We start from the raw sequence: 24,284 nt of genomic DNA on the forward strand, positions 1-24,284 counted from the left end.
GCCGGGCCATCTCCCGTGTTCTGGAATATTGGCAGCCTGCAGGGTCAAGGGCATAATACAACATTATGCTCAATAACCTTGAAACGCCCTATTTGACCTAGTCATTGAAGGCCCATGACCTATGTTTCAGCGAGGCAAAGCTCGTTCTGAGGCAATACAAGTCTTGAAACGGGAAACCCTTGCGTATGTTGAGTTTCTTTGAGCCCAATCTAGATCAGACCGCTCTGCCGACGCCATCGCCATTATTGGCGGTCTCTCACCGTCATTTCACGAAACCAAGAAAAAGGAAAAAGGACGATGCCCAAGTCTGATCAACGATCAAAGCCTAATTCCCGGAAACGAAGTTGAAACGCTTCTCCAACTGCCAACGCCCCAAAATTGGGGTTGCCCGTCAGGCTGCGAACCGTTGCTGCTCCCGCTTCACGACCCATCAATATGCCGCTATTTCGAGACATTTATTCCAAATTCCCTCATACATACGGTTATTTCGCTGATCGGATCTAAAGGTGGGCTTCAGAAATGGCTTCCTTCCAGAGCCTAGCAGGGACCAAATCATAATGAAGGAAGCCGGAGCTGGGCGGGATGGGATTACTGCCCGAGGCAGTCAACAGCAACCCAACCCCATGGTCACCTATGAGATACCCGAGGAATCCATTCTGTCGGGATCGTGGGGTCTTGCCGCCATTTCTGGTCAGTTGATGTCTTTCTCTGCGCCAATTCAAACATAACACATGGCTTTCAGGGAAGCTTGCAATGCAAGGCCACGTTATGCTTGTCAGTGCATTGCCGTACTTTGAATTCTATGGAGAGTCAAACGAACTAGCTGGGGTTCTTTGACTAGAATGGTATGACATTTGTAGCAAATCCCGTCCAGAGATATTGACTGAACGTCTTTCTCTTCAATAGTATGCCCCACAAGGTCTACCACGGTAAGACCGGTGTTGTCTACCCGATCTGATTGAAAGACCACGCCATGCTTTTTACTTGTGCTGAATTCTCGCGCTCTGTGTTAAATACGGTATATATCTTTGGCTTCTCGTTTCCAAAATAGGTTCCGATTTCCGAGGCAGTAGGTGGGTCACTGATATACGAGGCTCAATCACGTATCATAAAATGCTCATATCAATGTTCAATTTTCTACTCAAGAAAACCATATTTCACGTTGAGTTTAAGTTATGGTGATGCTAAAGGACGATGAGAATGAACCAAGGGCAGAAATGATCCATCTTGCGAACATTTGGAGATCAGGAGATTGTAGATAACGGCGGCTATACCCAGTGTTGCCTATTGGTCGGGGAAATCAAACTATTGTTCCGGTGTAGGTGGCTAAGTGTTTCCCTATTGGCGTGTTCTCAAATTCCTCGATCACCCCACATGCACCCGCGAAAGTGAAGCTAGCATTACACCATATATTGCCTGCCTCTGTATAAGCTATACTTCAATAAGCTGCTTCACGTTTGCAGATGCATATACATACTACCTCTCTACAGTAAATACAAGGCGAAACCTGGTCAACTTGACTAGAATAACTTTGCAACTCAGGATAATTTGAAAATTTCAAAGGCAAGCAACATACATAGAAGGAAGCTCTGCTGCAGATCCGATGCATGAAAAGTTTACCTAGAGGAGCTCATATTTTCGTGTGGTCATAATGCATGCGAACCAAAAGCTGTATCACTTCTGTACTCCGTACACCGAGATAGAAAAGAAAAGAAGAACTAAAGAAAAAGGAATGTCTCTCGCATGCTCTACGAACAAAATGTTTTGGCCTGGCTGGTCCGCATATGTAATAACAAAGTTCAAGGCAACCATTTGTTTCCCCCTCGATGATGCGCAACTCATCGTCTGCCTCGCTTAGACAGCAAAAGACAAGGAAAAAAGTGCCCCTGACTAGATCGGAAAGTATAAACTACGAAAGCCAAAATTATGAGTAAGGTGTAAAGGACACAAGGTAAGGGCGGCAGGGATACAGGATTAAAATGGAAGTTGCAGGGAGGAATAGTATTAAGGGAACGTGCACTTGTCCGCCCAGGTTACATTTTGCCGGTTTGCAGGTTTGCACCCGGGTTGAGACTTGAGTGAAGGTTGAGCGGGCTGGCCCCCTAAGTTCTAACCCCATCAAAATCATGATCCGCCTGTTCCCGCCCCAAGTTGTGAAACGACCTAGATTCGCGGAAATGGTGGAAACCAAGGCAACAAGGAAGCATTGATATTCCTGTCATTCAATGTTCAAGTCATGTTGACATGACGAGTGGATGTGCAGAAGCTTGTTGGCTGAAGGTGGTCTCAACCCGGGTTGAAGGACTAAGTACGGAGTACAGACTAACTCCTTTAGCTTGCCGTGGTGCATTCGATACACTGTTCTAGATTGAACCAGAAGCCGTCGAAACTAGAAAGTACTACGAGAGCTGCATCGAATCATGCACTAAGTACATATATGGCAGGGGTTGTGATTGGCTAAATATCAAAAATTGTCGTCAAGGAGTGAGGCCCGTTCCCGGTGGGGGCCGTTTCAGAGCTCTTAACACAGAGCTGCCAGGGGTATTTGAGCAAACGGTGACTGCACTAAACCCGGGTGTGAACAACCATTTGACCAGCTCTTGTACCATAGGCCTAATTTCTGGCGCTAGTGGTGACGGATAATAACTCAAGAGGCGCGGTCGGATCCCGAGAATTGCAAGTTGAAGCTCGATGAGAATCGGTGGCATGCGAGAAATTCGAATATTGGGATGGCCCTTATTTTATCTATAGGGTGTGCCAATCATAAGTCGCATGAGCTTTTTTCAACCTTGATTATCATTTGAATCTACAGACTGAGATTCACGTAGGCATCGGGGACAAGACAGATCCTCTGTCAAAGTTTACTTTATCTTTAACCTTAGAATAAGAGGCAAAATCAACGAAGACTGATCTATCAAGTATGTTAAATTCCGGTGAAGAAACTGTTCGCAAAAAGCGCAATAACTTGTGTCGCCTAGAAAAGCCCCGTTTGCGCAGACTGCATCCGTGATCGCAAAGATGGATCCTATAGATCACGAAAGTAGAGATTTGCCGGGCAAAGACGTCATCGCCATCAAACAACAACAAACAGGCCGATTGTACTCCGTACTTTACACCCTTAACCCTCCAACCAAGCCTTTTATCCTTTCATCACAGACATTGTCTACAATGTATAGCTAATACTTAGCATTGCTACCTACATACAACAAACAATCAACAGACGGAAAGCCACATACCTCATCAAATTCTCATGTAAACTCCCACCCTCATCGGACGATCGATCGAGCATCACCCTCACCGCCTCAGACCAGCCATCTAACCCACCACCGATCTCTCCAAAATCGGGCCTATCTTCATGTACCATCGTCCCCACCTGCATCTTCCGGCGCGGCATCTAAATCTCCAGCCCCGGTATCTGGGTCTATCACACACGGGAAGACTCCCAGCCACCAGGTCCAGGTCCAAGCCCAAGCCCACAGGTCCGAGCATCATCATGTCAATATCGACCTTCACTCTACCCGGGTTGAACCTGCGGGTCAACAGTACGGCCGACTTGGCCCGTGACGAATTATCGTCGTTCCCCGCCTTCAAGACTTGGTTGTCTACGTTGCAGAAGTCGCTTGCTAGGCAGTCAAATCCGTCACATGAATTCTATGATGACCCGTATGTTTTGCGACAAATTGATATCCAGGCTGTGGATCGGTTTGGGGGTGGACGGTTGGGTTTTGTTAAGTTGAAGGCCGATGTGTCGAATGGGCGAGGGGAGAAGTTACCCGGGAGTGTGTTTTTGCGGGGTGGAAGTGTAGGCATGCTTGTATGTTCTCTCTTTACTTTTGTCTTTTTTTATGTCTATTCACTGACAATTATCATTCTAGCTCATCCTTCAACCAGACGACATTCCCTCATCGCAAGACAAAGGAAAACAAGCCATCCTAACCATCCAACCTCGTATCCCAGCCGGTTCTCTAGCATTTGCCGAAATCCCTGCAGGCATGCTAGATGACAGCGGGACTTTTGCCGGCGGTGCAGCGAAGGAAATCGAGGAAGAGACAGGCCTGGAAGTCCAACACAGTGAACTGATTGATATGACAGCTTTAGCTTCGGAACTCACCGAAGGCTCGCCGGAGAATGGCGAAGCCCTTCAGGAAGCGATGTATCCTTCTGCCGGGGGCAGTGATGAATTCATTCCTTTGTTTTTATGCCAGAAGCGTATGCCTCGGAGGGATATTGAGGAGTTGCAGGGTAAGCTGACTGGACTGCGAGATCATGGTGAGAAGATTACGTTGAAGGTTGTTCCGTTGGAGGATCTGTGGAAGGAGGGATTGCGAGATGGGAAGACGTTAGCTGCGTGGGCGCTGTATAAGGGACTCAAGGAAGCTGGAAAGATTTGAATGCAACTGTCCTTAGGAGACAAGAACAGAACAGTGGAGTGTTGGACATTGTTTTGATGGAACTGTACAATGTAGTATCTCTAACTACTCTATGTATTCGCTAGTGAGACTTAAAAAGAAGTCTTCTGTAGGCGTTATCTGTGAACGCATCTCAATCTCACAGCTTCCACTTCTTCATCAACTCCATTCCCTCAGCCAGAGTGCCAACCCGGGCATCGATAGCATACCCATCCCGCTCGAGCCTCTTCATCTCTTCATACAGAGAAGCCAACGGCACAGTAAAACACTCGATAAACTCATTATCCTCAAGTTCGGGCTTGGGATTCTGATTCTCCGGCAGACTCATGTCCACGCGGACATGGACCATGTTCAAATTTGTGTTACAGAAACCCGGGTCTAAACAAACAAAAAAAGGCAGCGAAGCACCCTGGTCAGCTGCAGCCCGGAAAACGAATATGCGCCGGGGGGAATATGCCGAGGAAATCTAGAAACCCAAAGAAGGAATTCATGCAAACGCACCGTTGTACATTATCGGACTCGTCAGCTCAGCCACGCCCACGTAGCCAGTCTCCTCCTTGAGCTCGCGCACCGCGCATTGCTCGGGCGTCTCGCCGGCATCGATGAGACCGGCTGGCACCTCGATGACGACCTTATCGATTGGAGGGCGATATTGCTTTTGCAAAAGTAGTTCAGGCCCTGTGGGTTTGTTGAGGATGGTGACAATGCCTACGCCATCGATCTCGCAATTGGCGGGCCGAGTCTAGACGTGATGAGTTAGTTAAGGGTCCAATCAAGTTGGTGACGGCTTCATGGACGATCATATGAGGGCCCAGAGCTCTAGAAACGGGTCGCGTGTTTCTGCTTTTGGCCCGAGGCAACCAATTGAAAGGGCTGTGCAGTGCATCCGCCAATGGTACGGGCCGTAAGCTTATGCCGAGCTAGCTGTGTCATCTGAAAGACACTGGGGAATAGTTGAGCTGTACAACATGATGTGCAGCTGAGGAGCTGGGAAGATATGATGACAGGTGATAGATCACAGGCATCGTAGCTCTGGAACCCGGGTGCTGGGTGTGGGATAGGGCTATTCTAGATGTAGGTGCACGGAGTGTGTTGGCCTAGCTAGGGCAGGAGCCGAAAGCAAACCCCAGATACCAACTGCAGCAGAACCCGAAGAGCACCCGAACAATGAGGCAGGGGTGTGAGATCTTACTTGTCGTTCCGCTGATTCCCAGGTGCGCTCAACACCCAAGGGGTCTGTGTAGGTGGTCTTAACCAATCGAGTCCAGCGGGCATCGACATTTTCCTGGAGTTGATACTCGGTCAGTTATGAATGGTCGGAGTTAATACAAGAGGATTTTGATTGATAACTTTGCTGTCTCCACTGCACTGACTGCAGGATAGTATTGAAACCAAACTAGCAATCATCAAACAATGGCATGACATGGATTGACATACCAGCGGACCCTGGGAAACGTGTTTGGATTTGGCTTGGGAACGTTCCGACATGATTGTAGGTTGAACTGAGTGTATGAAGAGAGATTAAGGATCAAAATGGCCCTCGTGAAACAACTGGCTGCACGCAGGTGATCTTTGGGCAGCAATCGTTGTGTTTGGAGCTTGTTTCGGAGCTATCCCCAATGTCGATGATGATGAGGGAGGCGCAGTAGTGGGGAGAGGGAAAATAGAGGGGCTTGCCTCGAGCCCGAGGGTTGTGGGGCGGTGCGCTTACCTTAGCGTCGTTCCCATTGCCTACGACACCCACATCGAAGGTGGACGTAGATACGATGTGAAGAAACAGTCATTGCGGGGTCAAAAGGACTGAAACCTGGAAATGAATATCTGCGGGGTTAATTTGCGGTTATCGGGAATTTGATACGTTATTCAAGTAATTTGTCGCCGTTCGAAGTGCATCACAGGATGTGTGTACTTCACGACCAGGATACAGAGTAAATAGACTCAACAAAGACAAAACTACCTCGAGTCTTCTTTTTCAGTTTACTTATCTTACAGACTAAAAGTTTATAAAGTACAAACAGGACAAAACAGTCCCCAGATCAAAACAAGGTGTTCCATACCTTGGCTCTACCATGTTAAACCAAGGATAACTTGACGCATATATCAACCCATTGACAAGGCTGTAAATGTCTCATACTTGCCCCCAGCAATTGTCTATACAATCCAAAACACTAGTCAATTCACCCCCTTCTCTTATCAGAATATTTAACCCAAATCAAACAACTAAGTAAGTTACAATCGGGCAGTCAGGGAGCTACACAAACTAGCCATCCAATCGTATAACCAGATCAAGACATGTGCCACCAGGATCAAAGAGCATGAGACTATGTATGTCAATTGCAGGCAAAACAAAACGAAACAAAAAAAGCAACGCAAGTAAGCATATCGTGAACTTCAACCCTCAACCCGTTAGGCGGTTCTGGACCGGGGTATGCAAGCCACGATCCATGCCGGATTGAGATTCGGTCAAGCGGCTAGATGTCAACCCGGGTGAGTGGTAATGGAGTCTGCCTTGCTGAGTTGTCCGAGGCAGAAACGCGGGTGCTGGGATGTTGCAGCAGTGGCGTGGTTATCTTTGTCGACTGTCCTGTCCGTTGTTCTCCTTGGATGTCTTCCTGAGAAGACCATACTTGATCTTCCCTCAATACAACAATTAACGATACACGAGAATTACAGTCATGTAGCTTCAGTCCCATAAAATCTCCATTGTATGATCTGTGCTGACGGGCAGACATAGATCTAATATCATGTTGCTCATGAAGACTTGTCTATAAGCGACTAATAAAAGGTACGACGTACTAATGCAATGACAGAGAATGAAGGTGACTAGCACACAGCAATGGCCTGGTATGGATGCTTTCCGGCCCTTTCGCTTCCAGAGATGTAGGATAGAATGGGATCTGGGCGGTTCATCACAGATCGAACGAGGTAAGAGAAACAACTAATAAAACAGCAAAGCTCCAGAACGACCATTCGCTTGCTTTCATGACATCGTGCGGACATTGAGGCATCCGGTAACGAGAATAAATATGAGAGGAAAATGGAGATCACAGGCTGGACTGAGTAGTCTCGGCGGGGCTGTTCTCGATGAACTCCAGGCACTTGGGGAACTCATCCCAGTGAGTCATGATGATCTTGACACCAAGATCCAGCAGACGTGTGCTCATCTCTGCCTGCATATCCGGCGCATAGCTACCGACGTAGCCAATGACGGGAATACCGGCACGAACGGCTGAGAGGGCACCAGACTTGCTGTCTTCCACAGTGACCGTCTCCGAAGCAGTCTTGCCGCACACCTTCAGCGCGTGCAGGTAAATGGCCGGGTCGGGCTTGGAAGTGGGCTTCTCGAGGGAAGTAGCGGCGCTGAAAACCATGTCGTCGTCAAAGTACTTGGCCTGGTCGACCTTCTTGATCGAGGCAACGACTCGGCGGAGAGCGGAAGAGGAGACCACGGCGAGGTGATACTTCTTCTCAGCAACAAGCTTCTCCAATTGCTCGCTGGCACCGACGCAAGGGAGAGCCTTGGCCTCCAGCTTGGCAATGACCTTGTCCTCCTCTTTCTTGACATACATCTCCAGCTCGTCCTTCTCCATCTCAAACTTGTACTTGGCTTGGAGGGAGATCATCATGCCTCGGAAGTTTTGGCCGACAAAGTCCTTGATCAGCTGCTCGCCGGTGTAGCGATCAGGAATGTTGCGTTTCTCCAGAATCTCGTTGGCCAAGTCGGCGCAGGCCTCGAAGGCCAGCTCCTCCGACAACACCAGAGTGTTGTCGCAGTCGAAGAAGATTTCCGTGATCTGTAGGGCAATCGGTTAGTGTTGGTGGGTCTGAGCATGATGAACAGGTTACAATTGGGGGAGCTTGTTGGTACCTTAGGCATGATGGAGACGTGGGGAGAAGATCCGTGAGATAATTTTTGAATGGCGGGGTAGAGAATTATGGTTGCGATGACAGGCACTGGGGAATGCGCCGACGTAGTAGAGAGCCAGGTATAATCGACTTCGATCTCAAAGACGATGAAGTATAGAGCGAGTGGGAGTGCGAAGACGTGAAGGGTGAGAGGAAGAGGAAGTTAAGAAGGAAATCGAGTCAATTGAGGGACATTCAACCAAGGGAGGGGCAAGGGGCAGGAAGTCAAAACGTCAGGGCGCCGGTTGCTTTTAAAGGCAGGAAGGAGGCAGGCACCCTTGGGCCTTGGGCCTTGGTCCTACAGTCCGGGAAACCATGACGCCGCCATAATGCGAATCGCAGGGAACCGGGCCAGAGCGGGGCTGAGGTCATTGGTGGGAGGTAGTGGATACTTTTATTTGTATGTAATGTGACACATGATTTCATGTATCTTAGACATTCCATCCAAGGCACGCAGAGGGACCTCGAACAGCTCGGCGGCCACCACTCCACCAATCACATGACCCACAATACACAGTCAGCAATGTTCACTCCTAATTGGGACTAGCGTCTGTCGAGGAATCGTAGAAAGTCGCAGAAAGTCGAAGCTTGCAGTGTTCTGGTTTACGGCCCTGAGCTTTGGCCGTCAGTGATACAAAAGTGGAGGTCGAGGGCAAGAGCTGGTCGATGCAATCCAGTGTCCACTGCTGTTGATACGTCCTCGGCGGCCCGGTCTTCCATGGCCCGTGGAATAGATGCCCGTGTCAACAACACCTTGGAAGAACACAATCACGGACCGCGCATTCAACTTGCTATTGGGCTAACTGGAGGAATATACTGAAGAGTCTAACCTCTTCCTGCACGGTCGTACATGGATTAGTCTCAGGATCCTGGCCTTTTCATGCTGATTTGCAACATGCCCCGGTCCGAACCGACATTCGGGGCCAGTGCCGTTAGCATGAAGGATGTGTATGCGGTATATCTTTCGGGTAAGAGTCTGTCTTTGTTGATAATATGATTGAGCCACTGGCATTCCTGCAATTCCTCGGTGAGGGACAAGGCTCGTTCATGGTTAAGGAAATATGTAGAGACGGCATTCGAAAACGGGTCATGGCGGGGTATACATGGGCTTCAATCCGGGCTCATACATACTTGGTTTCTGCGCGTTGCTACTTCCGGCCATATACAATGTACAACTACAATAATAGACTGCCCAAATGGGTCCCAGAATCCATCTCAGTCTATGCTAACTATTCCTATCACATTATTGGGTGGTTCTCTCATCCTACGAGAAGAACTGTATTCCGTACTGACCGTAGTATACGAGAAGATTGAATAACGACTTATCTGAGAGTTTTCTTCTACAAACCCCACCGACAACAGATTCCGTCCTCTGCTAATCTAGCCTGTCTCTCCTTTCAATATTCTTCTCTATCATTTCCTTCTCTTCAATGACCCGATATTAACCCGGGTTAGGTTCCAAAAGCACAGTACAGTACATATACCCCCACTTCCATCTACCCGCCGCAGCGTCCATTAGCCCCACCAACCATCAACCAACCAGTGGGCCATTGGAACTGCATCTTCCAATTCTGCAACCTTCAATGTTCAAAAAATCCCGCTCCCATTCATCACACCAAGACCACCGAAAAAGGCTGGTTTCAGCGGACTCCCGGTCCAGAAGGAATCCCTACCACCCCGGTGTACAAGTGCAACTCCCACTAAGGTCCAGGTAGCCCGAGAGCCAAAAACCCTCAGTTAAAACATCTGTCTGCTTGGCAAGCCAGCCCTAGTCACAATGGCATCTCCGGGCACCTTTCCGACCCTAGAGTCTCTGCATTTCCCGTCTGCACAGACATCCATATCGCAGACACTCTCGTCTCTCCGACGTTCGGCCCTATCCGTCTCGAACAGGCTTCAGTCCATTGAGACGGACGCTGTCTTTGTGAAGGAGGTTGCGGATCATTATGCTCTGCCCCTCGTTGCGAATGAGCGCTGTGGGAGTTGGTATATTGATCCGGACGTTAAGGTCGGCAGTGCTTATTTTAAGAGTACGGATGGGCATACAGGGCAGTGGGATTTCAGCTTTCGTAGACTCAATCTACAGCTTTTGACTTTGGCGAGGGAACATGGAGGGTAAGTAGAGCATAACCTTACACTTATCCCTATCTTTTTATCGTTTAAAATTGGATAATGGATCTATTGGTCTATAATTCGAGGCTCCTATTGGTCGGACATACAATTCCTTCATCCAATATTTCCCTCAACTCAACTCTGACCGTCGTCCAGATGTGTAATCGTCGACTCAACCCGCCGAGGTAAACGTACGTGATACCCATCTTCCAATCCCAAACCCCGGTCCTCGGGGCCAATGGTGGCGGCCTAGTCGGCGCCAGTTCCGTTTGCCTACTTCTAGTTACCCTGTTACACTTTCATAGCTGACACTACGCGAATTACTGCCCCTCCAGTGATGCCAGATGCCTTATCCAAAACCATCCCCATCTGGTGCGCAGTCCTCAACCGGGCCTTATTCCCGACACAAACAGCCTACCACGCCGTAAATCTCCCACCGAATTACCTCGGTGAATCGGAGGAGTACCAGATTGCGAACCGGATTGATGGATTTGTTCATTCGCTTCAGGTATGTACATACATGTACATGGACTGTACGGGACAGTATGACTGCATTTAATCCCTGCACTTATATGTCAGGGACCATTCTCTCGATCCCCCTCCTCCTTATCTTTCGCCCGGGGGCGGGCTACCTAGCGCGATGACGGACGGGCTGACAGTTCGCAAAAACAGTCTCTCAAGCTCGACCTCGAGGAATTACGGCAACAACTCGGAAAACCCATGCGCGTAGCCTGGGCTACTCGCTCGTATTTCCATCCAACAGATCTCCACAAGAGCGACGAGTATCACCTGCTAGTCCTATGCTCGGCATCCAAGCGCGTCCACGGCGCGGAGATGTCGGAGGGCGGGTATATCCAGGGTGCTGGAGATGACAGCGAGGCATGGGCGCACGGGCTAACGCCGCCCGTGTTCTGGGCAAATCGGCTCCTTCTCAAACGCACGTCTGAGGAGGATTTGCCCGGTGTGATTGCGGAGTTGGTGGGGGAGTATACGCGTGAGAATACTGATCATAAGGCTACTGGTATCTCGCCGACGCGCAATTTGTATATCAGTCAGACTGATGCGCGTGTGGATGTGTGCGCACAGTATGACCTTGTGATTGACTGTAATGGTGATCCCACTGCTGTGGTGGATAATCCAAAGCGTCTTAATCTGGGTTGTGCGTCGGCAAAGCTGGGTAGTCGTGACTTGCGGAAATCGTTGGATAAAGTGCGAGATTTTGTTGGTGCGCAACTTGGTTCTGATCCGTCGCGGTCGTTGTTGGTGACTTGTGATACGGGCAAGGATCTCTCGGCTGGTGCTTTGTTGGCGATTATCTGCCTATTCTATACTGAGGATGGTAATGCGAAACACTCCCCCCGAGACGGAAAAAAATCTTGGAATGAATTGACACGCTAGATGGAACGTCAAAAGGGAATCAAAAATAACTAACTACATCGTCTCCTAGGAACCTTCGACGCCGAGCAGAGCAAGCGCTCAATCAGCAAGCAGTTCATCCGACAGCGTCTGGCGTGGATCGTCTCGTCGAAACACGACGTGAATCCTTCCCGCTCGACGCTTCAATCGGTCAACGCCTTTTTGATGCAGCCGCCGGATTATTGATCTTGACCGATGAAAGGGCATCAGGTGGCCGTTTGAACAAGCGCTGCAAGATCGGCAGTTCGGTCTTGATGAACCGACGACTCGAGGAAACCATCCCATTTTTTACTCGTTGGCCACAGCCTCAACAATAGCGCCTGCATCGCCTTGGTCGAGCGAATCCAGAATATCCATATCCTCCGCGCTGATATCGAAGCCGAACACATCTGCATTGGAGGCAATGCGATCTGGGTTATCGGTCTTGGGCAGTGGTACCCAGCCCTTCTGCAGCGCATAGCGGATCAAGACCTGCTGCGTGGAATGCTTGTACTTCTCCGCGATCTCCACGAGGGTCGGGTCATTGGCTTTGTAGTTGCGGACGATGGGCGAGTAGGCTTCAACGATGATGCCGTGCTGCTTGCAGTATGCGTCGATGGTGCGTTGCTGACACCATGGGTGGAGCTGTATCGCAAGAGGATACACGAGTTAGTCAATAGCTTCGATAGGGACCACTTGCCCAAATATAAGAAAAAGAAGGACATACCTCAATCTGGTTGACTTGTGGTGGCCACACCTGGGCATACGCCTTCATCTCCTCAATATGCTGCACACCATAATTGCTCACACCAATAGCCTTAGCCTTGCCCTCACCATGCAACTTCTCCAACGCCTGCCACAGCTGCTTCCTCCCCGCGGGCCCAGAGCTCGAGCTATGGATCAAGAACAGATCGACGTATCCTCCCGGCCCACCAATCTTCTCCACGCTGGCCAACAGCTTGTCGTAGGTTTGCTCGGCCGAGCCAGCGGGGCTGAGGATCTTGGTGGTCACGAAGACTTGGTCGCGGGGGAGGCCAGAGGTGCGCAGGGCCTCGCCGACTTCACCCTCGTTGCCGTAGAATTGCGCGGTGTCGATGTGACGGTATCCCACCTCCAGCGCCTTGAGGACGGACTTGACGCATTGGGAGGCTGGTGAACGGTAGACGCCGAAGCCGAGGCGCGGGATGCGCACGGTGGAGTTGGGGAGGGGGAGGGTCTCGGTTGGTTTGTAGGACATTTTGGAGGAGGGTGGATTTGGTTGTGGGAGTTGAGGAGGTTGAGAAGGAGTCGGAGTGGAGAGAGACGAGAGTGATGAAGCTGAAAATGGAAGCTGTCAAAGGGATTAGCGAATTTGGCGCTCGAAGCGGGGCGGAACCGAACCGGATGGAATGATATCATCCGTCGATTACTCACGCCATGCGGGCTGGACTGGACGTGGAGATTTGTAAGATGTATAATGCTGATTTGTAGAAGTGTTGTATTATTAAACATTGATTCTATTGAGGATCTATCTTGATTATCGATTACTATGGAACCTTCAGAGAAGATGCAAATAGCATGATGGTGTCCTAGTTGAAGTCCGGGCTACCAAGGTAGAGCCGACCGTTTATAGTTCATCCAAGGATACCAACATGTCCAATCAACGCAACCTAATCTAATCTGCTCATATCGATAGCAGATCTAGATATTGCTCCATCGGCATGATGGCATTGGCCACGTTGGCCCCCGATCTCCGATTCGTGGGGTGCGATCGCCCAAGATGAAGCATCCATGGGTGGTGCATACCATCAGGCAATCGATTGGTTGTAATGATAGTTTTTCTAGAACAAAGATCAAGCATGGTAGCAATCATGATATGAATATCTAACAATGAACAGGCATTTACTTAAGATAACCCACCCCCTCGAGTCGCGAAGAAGATCGAAGTATAAAGAACCTGGGCGGTCGCGTTGCCAGGGAGACTTGCGGAGTCCTCGCGATAACTCAGAACTCACATTTGACAGTTCTACACCCCCGCCCCTGTGGCCAGCCCTTCCAGCCCTTCAAGCCCTACGAAAGCCACTACGCTGAACTGGTCCAACTAGTCACCCTTAGCTGAAAAAAAAAGCACCGACCACTTGCCCATTCTCAAACCTTTTCTTCATAATTTGGCAGAGTGTTTCACTGTTTACTCTTTTACATTGTACCACCATTACTAGCCTTGAACCCTCCCTAGTTTCCCCCTAGTCCCTCGGCGCGTTTACAATTAAGCAAGTGATCGCCCGCACTTATCAGCCCACAAGCCCACTTCCACCACCCCTCGACAACCTTGAACCCGGCTTCTTCAATCCCCACGCCAATCGGCCCTGGAATGTCTTCGACCTGAATTGAAGATGTTGACGGTCGAGAAGCAGTGGGTTAATGTCCAGCAGAAGACCTTCACCAAATGGTAAGTCTTTCCAGCCTTCTTCATGGGGCTGTCTCCTCCCCTCCTCCTCCTTGCCTGATCGGTATCGTGCATGATCCAAACTGATAAATACCCCCCAGGCTGAACGATAAGTTGAAGGCCCGCGCCTTAGCTATCGAAGACTTGGTGACCGATCTCTCTGATGGCGTAAGATTCCCTTTCTCTCCCCAGCCCACCGTCAAACGCGACATCGCGCATCCACGGCAAACAACTGCGGGACCAGATCGCTGACTCTTCCGGTTCCCTCCCCCGCAATAGGTTATCCTCATTCACCTCCTCGAAATCCTCGGTAACGAGTCCCTCGGTCGGTACGCGTCAAAGCCCAAGCTGCGGGTACAGAAATTCGAAAATGTGAACAAGAGTCTGGACTTTATTCGAGGGCGGAGGATTCAGATGACCAACATCGGTGCGGAGGATATCGTCGACGGCAACCGCAAGATCATCCTGGGCCTGATCTGGACTCTGATTCTACGTTTCACAATCAGCGACATCAACGAGGAGGGCATGACCGCCAAGGAAGGTCTACTGCTGTGGTGTCAACGAAAGACGGCTTGCTACGAAGATGTGGAGGTTAGGGACTTCTCATCCAGCTGGAATGATGGATTGGCATTCTGTGCGCTGCTAGATATTCATCGACCCGATCTGATCGACTACGATTCCCTGGACAAGAACGACCACCGTGGGAACATGAAACTCGCCTTTGAAATCGCCTCCAACGAGATTGGCATTCCAGACCTGCTCGATGTGGACGACGTTTGCGATGTACCCCGACCCGACGAACGGTCCCTGATGACCTATATCGCCTACTGGTTCCATGCTTTCTCGCAGCTGGAGCGAGTCGAGAACGCAGGACGTCGAGTGGAGAAGTTCGTCAACAACATGCATGGTGCATGGGATATGCAGTCTGGCTACGAACGCCGCATGCGAGAACTGTTGCGATTGATTCGGTCCCAGCGCGAAACATGGCAGACTTCCTCATTTGAAGGGACGTACAAGGACGTGAAAGAACAGGCCCATCAATTTGCGCTCTACAAGCGGAATGAGAAGCGGCAATGGGTGGCCGAGAAGTCGGATCTCGCAGCCTTGCTCGGAAACATTAAAACGAAGCTCGGCACATACCGACTACGCTCATACGATCCACCACAGGAATTGAGCACAGAGACATGTGACCAAGAGTGGGAGCAACTGACCAGGGACGAACACCAGCGCAGTCAGCTGATCAACGAGACCATTCGAGATATCAAGAACGCCCTTCGTAGGTCATTCGCCGATAAAGCCAATGACTTTGCGCTCACATTGAAGACCCTATCGCTGGCCATCTCAGGATTAGATGGCGATGTCGAAGACCAACTTGACCATGTGAAGAAGCTGAACGACAACCTCCCGCCCCTGGATGCCTTCCTAGACACCATCGCCGAGTTGGATGAGCAGTGCGCCGAGGCCAACATTGAAGAAAACGACTTCACCACATATACCCTTGACGAGCTTTCATATGAACTCAGTCTGGTGAAGTCCAGCATCTCGAAGAAGCTGGCATTCTTGGAGAACCAGATGGTTGCTCGCAACATGACCAACCTTACCCCAATTCAGTTGGAAGAGTTCGAGTCGGTCTTCCGCCATTTCGACCGCGACTCGTCTAACACATTGCATGAGCTTGAGTTCTCCGCCGCGCTGGCTAGTCTGGGATTGGTCTATGACGAAGAGGAGATGCACCAGGTTTATGTGGAAGTCTGTGGGGCAAACCGACTAGCTCAGAATGCTGGCGTCAGCTTCGAGCAGTTCATTCGGTTCATGGTCAGTGTGACGGAGGATCAGAATACAGCTGAGCAGGTTTTCCAGAGCTTCAAAGAGGTTGCTGATGGCAAGGTTTGTTCCCCATTCAGATCAATATATCTTGTTCGCTTCCCGTTTCTCGAGCTAATGCCATTTCTTCGCAGCCATATGTTACCGAGCTTGACCTCCGGCACTCGCTCATTCCAGATGAAGTCATTGAACACCTGGTCAAGACAATGCCTCAACATGAAGGCCCCGATCTTCTCGAGGACCGAGACTTGCCCAAGTTTGACTACATCAGCTTCATGGAAAAGATGATCGAGGATCAGAAGAGTAACAGTGGAGGAAAGCATTGAGCATCTCAATAGGAAGGCAATTGGTTTCAGTGGTTCTATGCACAGCGTCGCCGGTTATACTGGGGTTGTTACTGCTTTGATTAGGTGCGTGGGCCTTTTTTCTTGTGTGGTGTGGTGTTTTCTTCCCTCTTTTTGCAGCCTTCGGCTCCTTTCTTGCCTTTTCTTTCTTAACAGCATGCATCGTGGGGTTCGGCGGTTGTCCCTCTTTTCTACTTGTGCGTATTCTGCTTGTGAGTCTGGTTTGTAATGTATCAGGATACCATGGAATGACATTGAACCAATTAAGAATGGACAAGGTGTGAATTTGAAGAATGCAGTACTGTGTAATGGTTATGGCAAGTAGTCTTGTAGGTATATAACTATGAAAGACAATGCCATTGTAAGGCCTATTCTCCTTGGTGTGACATGTATGTTTCACATTACATGGCTAGCCACTTCTATACATTCCTAATCAGTTCTAGGCCTCTATAACACGAACAACACGACTCTTATCTTCGATTAACCCATTGTATTTGCTGCCTAATAATGTAGAGAGGCTGACTCTGGTCCCGTCAAATTCACGTGACTGGACCCTGGCCGGAGACAAGTCGTCAATCCGCCAGGCCATCTGCAGATCATCCAACCATCTCTTCTCCAATCCTTACTTCTGCTTTTCTCTGGGATTGATCTCTTACCACACTCACACATCCTTGCTCCTTCCTCGTTTCCTCCCTCACTCTCTTTCCTCACCAACCTCCCCTCACACCCCTCACCATGGACCGCAGTCTCGACGAGATCATCGCCGAGGATTCATCGGTGAGTATCCAAGCTACCCTGATTCGCCCCAATTAAGCCCGACCAACAAATTAACACTCCAATTCCCCATCGCAGCGCAAGCAGACCCGTCCCTCAGGCGGTCGCCGCAATCCCCCTCAAAATCGCCGACGCAACGATCGCGATGGCGTAAGAAAGGTAGCTCCCTCCCTCACAATCCAACCCGAACTGCGCAAAAAGCCAGATCGATCCCGCTGTCGCACTTCGGCCCATTACAGTGTCGCTAATGCTTCGGAACTCTTCTAGGTCCGCCCTCCTCTTCCTACATCGAATTCTCTTGCGCCGTGACACACACAAATCGTTTTGCCAGTCCCCTCGCCGTAGATGATCGGAGAATCGCCCGCGACGCGAGGCCGGCGGCGGAGACTTGGAAACGCAATGCAAATGTCCACGCTACCTATCCTGACTTGGAGCTAACCTTTGACCTGTTCTTTTCATTGCAACAGCCTTATTCGCAAGATCGCGTCGATCTGAACCTGTGACTATTCCCTCGTCTCCTGCGTTTTGCCTGGGCTGGATTGGAATGCTGACGGGCTCGTGTTGTTAGGGATTGGGTGCATGATAAGTTCGACGATGACCGCGATGGTGTGTTTTTTCCGCGGTGATATGGCTCTTTGTTCTTGATCTGACTGTCTTTTAGCGCGCGGGTCCCGTGGCACTCGCCACCGTCGCTCAGGCTCGCCCGATCGGTATGAAACGCTTTTGTCGGAATTCAGAGGTGGGAAGGTGCTAATGGTTTATCAGTGGTCGTGCCCTGACCAAGGTCCGCGTGGAGAATCTTCACTACGATATCACCGAGCCCGACTTGGAGGTGAGATTTTCAAACCATCCCCTTCTATCCAACTCGGTAAATACAATTCCATGAGACTGATCGGCGTTGTAGGACCTCTTTGGCCGCATCGGTCCCGTTTCCGCCCTTTCCCTCGTCTATGACCGCGCCGGACGCTCCGAGGGTGTCGCCTACGTCACATACGAGCGCCTGCGCGACGCTCACGAGTCCCTCCGCGAATTCGACGGCGCCAACGCCAAGGGTCAGCCCATCCGCCTTACCCTCGTGCCCGGCCGCCGGGAACGCAACCCCGATGATCGCAACACTCTCTTTGACCGCGTAGAGCGCCCTGAACGCGACTCGCGCAGCCTCAGCCCCACTGGTGAAGAAGGCGCAGACGGCTCCCGCCGCCGTGGCCGTCGCAGTGACACCTCCAAACCTGCTCCCGATGGAATCGACCGCTACACCCCTGGATCTCGCCAACGTTCGCCCCGTCGTGGTGGTGGAGGTCGTCGGGGTGGTCGTGATGGCCGTGATGGCCGTGATGGCCGTGATGGTCGGGACAACCGTAGCCGCACCGAGAGAGGAGGCCGTCGCGGCGCAGATGGCCGTCCCCGCAAGACACAGGAGGAATTGGATCAAGAGATGGAAGACTACTGGGGTGGAAACAACGCCGCGACTGAGACTGCCGAGAAGCAACCCGAGGCTGCTGCCGCCCAACCGCAGGCTGCCCCAGCCCCGGCGGCTGCTGCTGCTGCGCCTGCTGTCGCTGACGACGATATCGACATGATCGAGTAAGGCCGTGCGAGCTTTCGACAAAATTGGCGATTGGTCTCTACTTTTCATGAATATTGCTGCACAGTTTTTTTTGGTCTTAATGTGCATTTGGAGAAGTGATGGCTTGGCGATGCCAGGCTGGGTCGAAAGGCACATGTAATTTTACAACCATCACGAAATTGACGATGGAAATTTTATCTGGGCCATATCGGCATGTCTTGGTTACTGTTTTTGTAGAGGATTAAATTTATCAAACTAGTACCAAGCGCCTTGGCGGTACTTTCGTTTTTATAACGGGGATGCGCAGTAGAATACCTTTTTCGAACCTACAAATCGGAAGTCCCCCTTGCCTACAATTGACAAAGCTCCGGGGGCGAAAAATATAGAAAAACGTATCAGCGTTGAGGCGAGGGTATCAGATTGTCATAATGCACACGACAGCCACCGCCAATTATCAAAATGAGTGTTCATAGCAAGGAAATCCGAGAACGTTTTAATCGTCTTCTCGCTGTACAGTGTATACAGTGTTTCAATCCTGTTCTGTTCCTGCTCAGCGCCACAATCCGTACGGCTCCCGGCACGCCTTCCACAACTTGACAGTGCCGTCCTCGCTACCGGTGCCGTACAGCTTTCCATCGGGTGAAAAGCTGATAGACCAGATAGGTCCGTGGTGGCCCTTTTGGACGTCTGTCGCAAAATATTAGCAATGATCTCCAAGCGTGTCGAGGAGGGATTCGAAAGTACATACCCAACTCCTCGTCCGAGTGCAGGTCATAGACACGCGCCCATGTATCCTCCGCACTACCGGTGACCAAACGGCCCGAGTCGCTGTTAACCGCTGCACTGGCAACCTCGTATCTGAAATCGGTCTTCTTCAAGAGCCGGCCCGGCTGCACGCCATCGAACAGATACACACTCTTACCAGCGGCCACAGTCAAAATTCCCGCATCATTAGGCCGCACGGCAAGACTATTCAACTCGCACGACCCAATCGCACCATCAACAGCATACTCCTTAACAGGATGCCGCGAACGCAGATCCCACCAACGGATCTTGCGGTCTTCAGCAGCTGTGGTCACGATATTGTAGTCCTGGTTCCAAACAATAGACTTAATCGTGCCACCGTGCACACCGGGTCCGATCTCGTAGCTAGTTACATCCGTACCAGCCTGGACGGGACTCCCGTTGCTGCTGGGTGTTGGCAGTGGGGGAGACGAGCCGTTGCTACTGGTGCCGCCGCCACGGGTCAGATCGAAGATACGGAGTTTCTTCTCTGCGCCGCCGGTGGCGAGGACTTGCGGGTTTGCCTGGATGGGGAAGGCGATTGCGCGCACGATGTGTGCGTGCGTCAGGGTGTGCAGGCATTCGCCGGTATAGGTGTCCCATACCTTGGCGGAGAAATCTGCGGCTGCTGTGGCTGCGATTGCGGCGTCGGCTGAGAGCCGGGCTTGCCAGACAGCGCCTTTGTGGCCGAGGAATGTGCCAATCCTGGAGTCGATTTGTGAGCTTGGGGGGTTTATTCTTTATGGATGGGGAGGAGGGGGGGGAGAGGGTGTACATACCAGTCACCGGTGATTCCATCGCGAAGCATGGGGTTGTTATCTGGGAGGTTTTTGTTAGTCTTGGCTACAGGTGTGGTTTTAGTTCTTTGTGAGAGAGATGGGTTTACCTTTGCAGGCTGAGATTAGATAGTACTGGTCATCCTCGACAGTGGGGGAGAAGCTCAAGTGAGTGACGGGACGGGAATGCCCGTGACAGGTGAGAGGGACGACCTTGGGAATATCTGGATTCAATCAGTTATGATTCATATAGGACAACTAGAATGGAGAGCATCCCACTTACCGGACGCCATGATGTTCCAGTCCAAATTGGGAACCCTGAAAGTTTCAAATGATCGAGATTCGAGATTCAAGATTCAAAGATGACCGTTATCTGCCATAAACAGTCGTAGCAGACGTGAGAGCTTAAGCTGAGAAATGAAGAGAGGGCAGATGAGATGTGGTGAGAAGCCAGGAGGATGAGTCCAAGGTCGTTCCGTGTCTTTTTTAAAGGAAAGTACAAAGGAGATTCGTGAGGGTCGTCAATTCATCAAGTCTTGTCTTTTACAGAAGGACCGAAAGGGGTATGGGGGCAATGAAGACCCCACGGACGAACAAGATTTCCTGGTGTGGTTGTGTTCACAAGTCCACAATCCCGCAGTTTGGCCTCTTTCGATATTGAATTCCCTCGAACTAGCGGGTCACCTGCATGCCTCCTGCTTACCTCAGCTGGCCCCGCCCTGTCCCGATTAGGCTAAAACACGTGCCTCTACTGGGCCTCGACGGTTTATAGTGTTGATACATCAAATGATTGAATGAGAGAGGTCTTTTACATGATCTGAGATTATTTACATCTTTGGTGTTGTAGATAGACCCCAGTGTTGTCAATCTTGATTCCTTACATGGTAACGAGGGATCCCTTCTCTGATTTCAACGCCCATTTCAGCCGCGCAATGGACTTGGGCAGCGAACTACCTGGGGGTTATACCTTATTGGATGGGCGTACTGTCCGCAAATACTCGTATGTTTAATGAGCGTCTCTTGGCTATCAAATTCAAGCATATTTCATCTACCAAGCTATCCAACTGGGGAGTGTATGGTAACCAGATCTAGCTATTGTGCCTACATACCGTATCGCCAAGGTGAGGCTCTCAGACACCAGAGACAATGAGACAAAGTCTAGAGCCCCGCTGACGGCAGCTGCCACAAGCCAATTGACTCTGGATTTGATAGTTCACTAAAGTTCCGGACCTGACTTGACTCACATTGCAAATCAACTTCTAGCATCTTCGTCATAGCTCCACCGCCCACGTGATATGATGCGCAGGCGGGGACCCCAGAACGACTAAAGGACAACAACGACCGGCAACGTCTACAACAGGGGAAGGAGCTTTGCTTGATCATTGATTTCCTGACGGTATTCTCTTTCTTCTTCACTCACTTCACTCCACCAGGTTGTATGTATGCCTGACTTCAAGCTCTCCGCGTCTCTCGAAGGTCACGGCGATGATGTAAGTGCCTCCGTCCCCGCTCGCTCATCGGATACCTTGTTGGCGCATGCGATTCCATTCACTAACCTCTCATTCTTGCTTTAGGTTCGCGCCGTGGCCTTCCCCAATCCCAATGTCGTCCTCTCAGCCTCTCGTGATGCCACGGTCCGACTTTGGAAGCTTGTCTCTTCTCCTCCCCCAACTTACGATTACACAATCGCCGCGCATGGCCAGGCCTTTATCAACAGTCTAGCTTACCTGCCACCCACATCCGAATACCCCGAGGGTCTAGTTCTCTCCGGTGGACAAGATACAATCATTGAAGCACGACAGCCAAGCAAGTCTGCTACGGACAATGCCGATGCTATGTTATTGGGCCATGGCCACAACATCTGTGCTTTGGATGTATCTCCAGACGGCGGATGGATTGCCAGTGGCAGCTGGGATTCAACTGCACGCCTTTGGAAGGTTGGGAAATGGGAGGCTGATGTTGTACTAGAAGGCCATGGAGGGAGCGTCTGGGCTGTCTTAGCCTATGACAAGAATACCATCATTACCGGTTCGTTGGTTCCCTCTGGGATGGACCTCCTCACCATGCTAACAATACTTCAGGCTGTGCCGACCAAATGATCCGCATATTCAATACCTCCGGTACCCTCCTCGGAAGCATCAAAAACTCCAATGACGTTGTCCGAGCCCTCTGCAAGGTCCCGGTCTCAAATCCCACTGGTGCTCAGTTTGCCTCAGCCAGCAATGACGGCATTATTCGGCTTTACACTTTGAAGGGTGACCTCGTCGCCTCTCTTCATGGCCATGAGAGCTTTGTTTACTCCCTCGCAGCTCTGCCTTCGGGCGAGCTTGTGAGCTCCGGAGAGGATCGGACCGTGAGGATATGGCAGGGAACCCAATGTATTCAAACCATCACCCATCCGGCCATCTCCGTGTGGAGTGTTGCCGTGTGTCAAGAGAATGGTGATATTGTCACCGGCGCCAGTGACCGTGCCACTCGGGTGTTCAGCCGAAGCTCAGACCGCCAGGCTGCTCCAGAGGTCATTCAACAATTCGAGCAATCGGTCAAGGAGTCGGCTATCCCCGCTGAGCAGGTTGGAAAGATTAATAAAGAGCAACTACCCGGTCCAGAGTTTTTGAAGCAGCGATCCGGAACGAAGGAGGGACAAATTCAGATGATTCGCGAGTCGGATGGGAGTGTTACTGCTCACACCTGGTCATCCGCAACCCAGGAATGGATTGCTGTCGGTACGGTAGTAGATTCGGCAGCAAGCAGCGGTCGGAAGACCGAGTATCATGGTCAAGATTACGATTATGTCTTCGACGTTGATATCGAGGACGGCAAGCCTCCGCTGAAGCTGCCATACAATGTCTCCCAGAACCCATATGAAGCGGCGACCAAGTTCATCGGGGATAATGAGCTACCCATGTCCTATCTTGACCAGGTCGCGAACTTCATCACACAGAATACCCAAGGCGCCACGCTCGGTCAATCTCAGGAGAGTGGTGCAGACGCCTGGGGCACGGAGCGTCGATACAGACCTGGCGATGCACCCGCGGCGCCTAATGAACCCGCACCCCCGCCTGTTCACGAAGAGTCGCGTCCTCGGGTGTTGCCTCAGAAGACATATCTCTCTATCCGCTCTGCGAATACCAAGGCGATTGCCAAGAAGCTCAAGGAATTGAACGACAAGATCCTTTCCGAGGGTGACAAGAGTATTGCCCTGAATTCTACAGAGTTGGAGACTGTCGTGGCGCTTTGCGGGCAATTAGAGACCTCTCAGAAGCTTTCAGACTCCCCGGCTGTCCAGTCTGGAATTCCATTGATATTCGATATCGCAACAAAATGGCCAACAGCCAACCGGCTTCCTGGACTGGATCTTCTTCGCTTGCTGGCTGCGGCGACCCCCGTTACCGCGACTACCGAATATGATGGTGGGGACCTTATCACCGGCATCCTGTCTAGTGGTGTTTTTGACGCACCTCTCAACGTGAACAACGCCATGCTTTCCGTCCGAATATTCGCCAACCTCTTCGAGACGGATGCGGGGCGCAATCTAGCCATCCAAACCTTTGACCAGGTCGTCGCTGGTGTGAAGTCCGCGTTGGTCAGCAACGCAAGCGCTCCAAACCGTAATCTCACCATCGCTGTTACGACTCTCTATATCAACTTCGCGGTCTACCTCACCTCCGAAGGCCGAGCCCAGACCCCTGAAGCTGCGGAGCGGGGCCTGGTTCTCCTCGAGGAGCTAATCAAGATCATCTCCCGTGAGAAGGATTCCGAGGCAGTCTACCGTGGACTTGTTGCGCTGGGCACACTTGTCCAGGCTTTGGGGGCGGAAGTGAAGAGCGCTGCGAAGGAGATCTATGAAGTGAAGAATGTGCTCACTCGTGTCTCGGCATCGGGCGCGGGTAAGGAACCGCGGATCATGGGAGTGATCAGTGAGATCACGGCGACTCTTTAGTTGACCTTTGATATCCCGTCTAAGGG

At 50.9% G+C, this 24,284-nt stretch overlaps 10 protein-coding genes across 10 annotated transcripts; 6 read left to right on the plus strand and 4 right to left on the minus strand.

Moving 5' to 3' along the window:
• Nucleotides 1-557: 557 nt before the first annotated feature.
• Nucleotides 558-837, plus strand: N7473_003733 (uncharacterized protein; the record flags this gene model as incomplete). Its single annotated transcript, XM_057149673.1, has 2 exons — nucleotides 558-690; nucleotides 743-837. The coding sequence occupies 2 exons, from the start codon at nucleotides 558-560 to the stop codon at nucleotides 835-837; spliced, it is 228 nt and encodes a 75-aa protein (XP_057013327.1).
• Nucleotides 838-3,355: 2,518 nt separating this feature from the next.
• On the plus strand, nucleotides 3,356-4,391 carry N7473_003734 (putative NUDIX family hydrolase; the record flags this gene model as incomplete). The annotated part of the gene is made up of 2 exons (XM_057149674.1): nucleotides 3,356-3,814; nucleotides 3,876-4,391. 2 exons carry the CDS (start codon nucleotides 3,356-3,358, stop codon nucleotides 4,389-4,391), a joined length of 975 nt encoding a protein of 324 aa, XP_057013328.1.
• A 157-nt stretch (nucleotides 4,392-4,548) lies between these two features.
• On the minus strand, nucleotides 4,549-5,897 carry N7473_003735 (MutT/nudix family protein; the record flags this gene model as incomplete). Its single annotated transcript, XM_057149675.1, has 4 exons — nucleotides 4,549-4,787; nucleotides 4,911-5,151; nucleotides 5,602-5,694; nucleotides 5,847-5,897. The coding sequence occupies 4 exons, from the start codon at nucleotides 5,895-5,897 to the stop codon at nucleotides 4,549-4,551; spliced, it is 624 nt and encodes a 207-aa protein (XP_057013329.1).
• Nucleotides 5,898-7,453: 1,556 nt separating this feature from the next.
• N7473_003736 (HAD family hydrolase) lies at nucleotides 7,454-8,286 on the minus strand (the record flags this gene model as incomplete). Its single annotated transcript, XM_057149676.1, has 2 exons — nucleotides 7,454-8,203; nucleotides 8,278-8,286. 2 exons carry the CDS (start codon nucleotides 8,284-8,286, stop codon nucleotides 7,454-7,456), a joined length of 759 nt encoding a protein of 252 aa, XP_057013330.1.
• Nucleotides 8,287-10,092: 1,806 nt separating this feature from the next.
• On the plus strand, nucleotides 10,093-12,029 carry N7473_003737 (initiator tRNA phosphoribosyl transferase family protein; the record flags this gene model as incomplete). The annotated part of the gene is made up of 5 exons (XM_057149677.1): nucleotides 10,093-10,430; nucleotides 10,584-10,618; nucleotides 10,763-10,935; nucleotides 11,100-11,766; nucleotides 11,875-12,029. The coding sequence occupies 5 exons, from the start codon at nucleotides 10,093-10,095 to the stop codon at nucleotides 12,027-12,029; spliced, it is 1,368 nt and encodes a 455-aa protein (XP_057013331.1).
• Nucleotides 12,030-12,131: 102 nt separating this feature from the next.
• Nucleotides 12,132-13,059, minus strand: N7473_003738 (aldo/keto reductase family protein; the record flags this gene model as incomplete). Its single annotated transcript, XM_057149678.1, has 2 exons — nucleotides 12,132-12,467; nucleotides 12,550-13,059. The coding sequence occupies 2 exons, from the start codon at nucleotides 13,057-13,059 to the stop codon at nucleotides 12,132-12,134; spliced, it is 846 nt and encodes a 281-aa protein (XP_057013332.1).
• Nucleotides 13,060-14,194: 1,135 nt separating this feature from the next.
• N7473_003739 (alpha-actinin, sarcomeric (f-actin cross linking protein)) lies at nucleotides 14,195-16,397 on the plus strand (the record flags this gene model as incomplete). Its single annotated transcript, XM_057149679.1, has 4 exons — nucleotides 14,195-14,250; nucleotides 14,349-14,415; nucleotides 14,527-16,134; nucleotides 16,206-16,397. The coding sequence occupies 4 exons, from the start codon at nucleotides 14,195-14,197 to the stop codon at nucleotides 16,395-16,397; spliced, it is 1,923 nt and encodes a 640-aa protein (XP_057013333.1).
• Nucleotides 16,398-17,150: 753 nt separating this feature from the next.
• On the plus strand, nucleotides 17,151-18,777 carry N7473_003740 (putative RNA binding protein; the record flags this gene model as incomplete). Its single annotated transcript, XM_057149680.1, has 7 exons — nucleotides 17,151-17,192; nucleotides 17,268-17,348; nucleotides 17,657-17,688; nucleotides 17,758-17,795; nucleotides 17,851-17,899; nucleotides 17,955-18,021; nucleotides 18,094-18,777. The coding sequence occupies 7 exons, from the start codon at nucleotides 17,151-17,153 to the stop codon at nucleotides 18,775-18,777; spliced, it is 993 nt and encodes a 330-aa protein (XP_057013334.1).
• A 529-nt stretch (nucleotides 18,778-19,306) lies between these two features.
• On the minus strand, nucleotides 19,307-20,608 carry N7473_003741 (WD40 repeat domain-containing protein; the record flags this gene model as incomplete). Its single annotated transcript, XM_057149681.1, has 5 exons — nucleotides 19,307-19,443; nucleotides 19,505-20,244; nucleotides 20,319-20,358; nucleotides 20,426-20,539; nucleotides 20,599-20,608. The coding sequence occupies 5 exons, from the start codon at nucleotides 20,606-20,608 to the stop codon at nucleotides 19,307-19,309; spliced, it is 1,041 nt and encodes a 346-aa protein (XP_057013335.1).
• A 1,149-nt stretch (nucleotides 20,609-21,757) lies between these two features.
• Nucleotides 21,758-24,258, plus strand: N7473_003742 (WD repeat PLAP family protein; the record flags this gene model as incomplete). The annotated part of the gene is made up of 3 exons (XM_057149682.1): nucleotides 21,758-21,805; nucleotides 21,890-22,343; nucleotides 22,397-24,258. 3 exons carry the CDS (start codon nucleotides 21,758-21,760, stop codon nucleotides 24,256-24,258), a joined length of 2,364 nt encoding a protein of 787 aa, XP_057013336.1.
• Nucleotides 24,259-24,284: the final 26 nt, after the last annotated feature.

The sequence above is a fragment of the Penicillium subrubescens genome, assembly GCF_028828155.1.
Source record: "Penicillium subrubescens strain IBT 31985 chromosome Unknown utg000002l_segment0_segment0, whole genome shotgun sequence".
Taxonomy (NCBI): domain Eukaryota; kingdom Fungi; phylum Ascomycota; class Eurotiomycetes; order Eurotiales; family Aspergillaceae; genus Penicillium; species Penicillium subrubescens.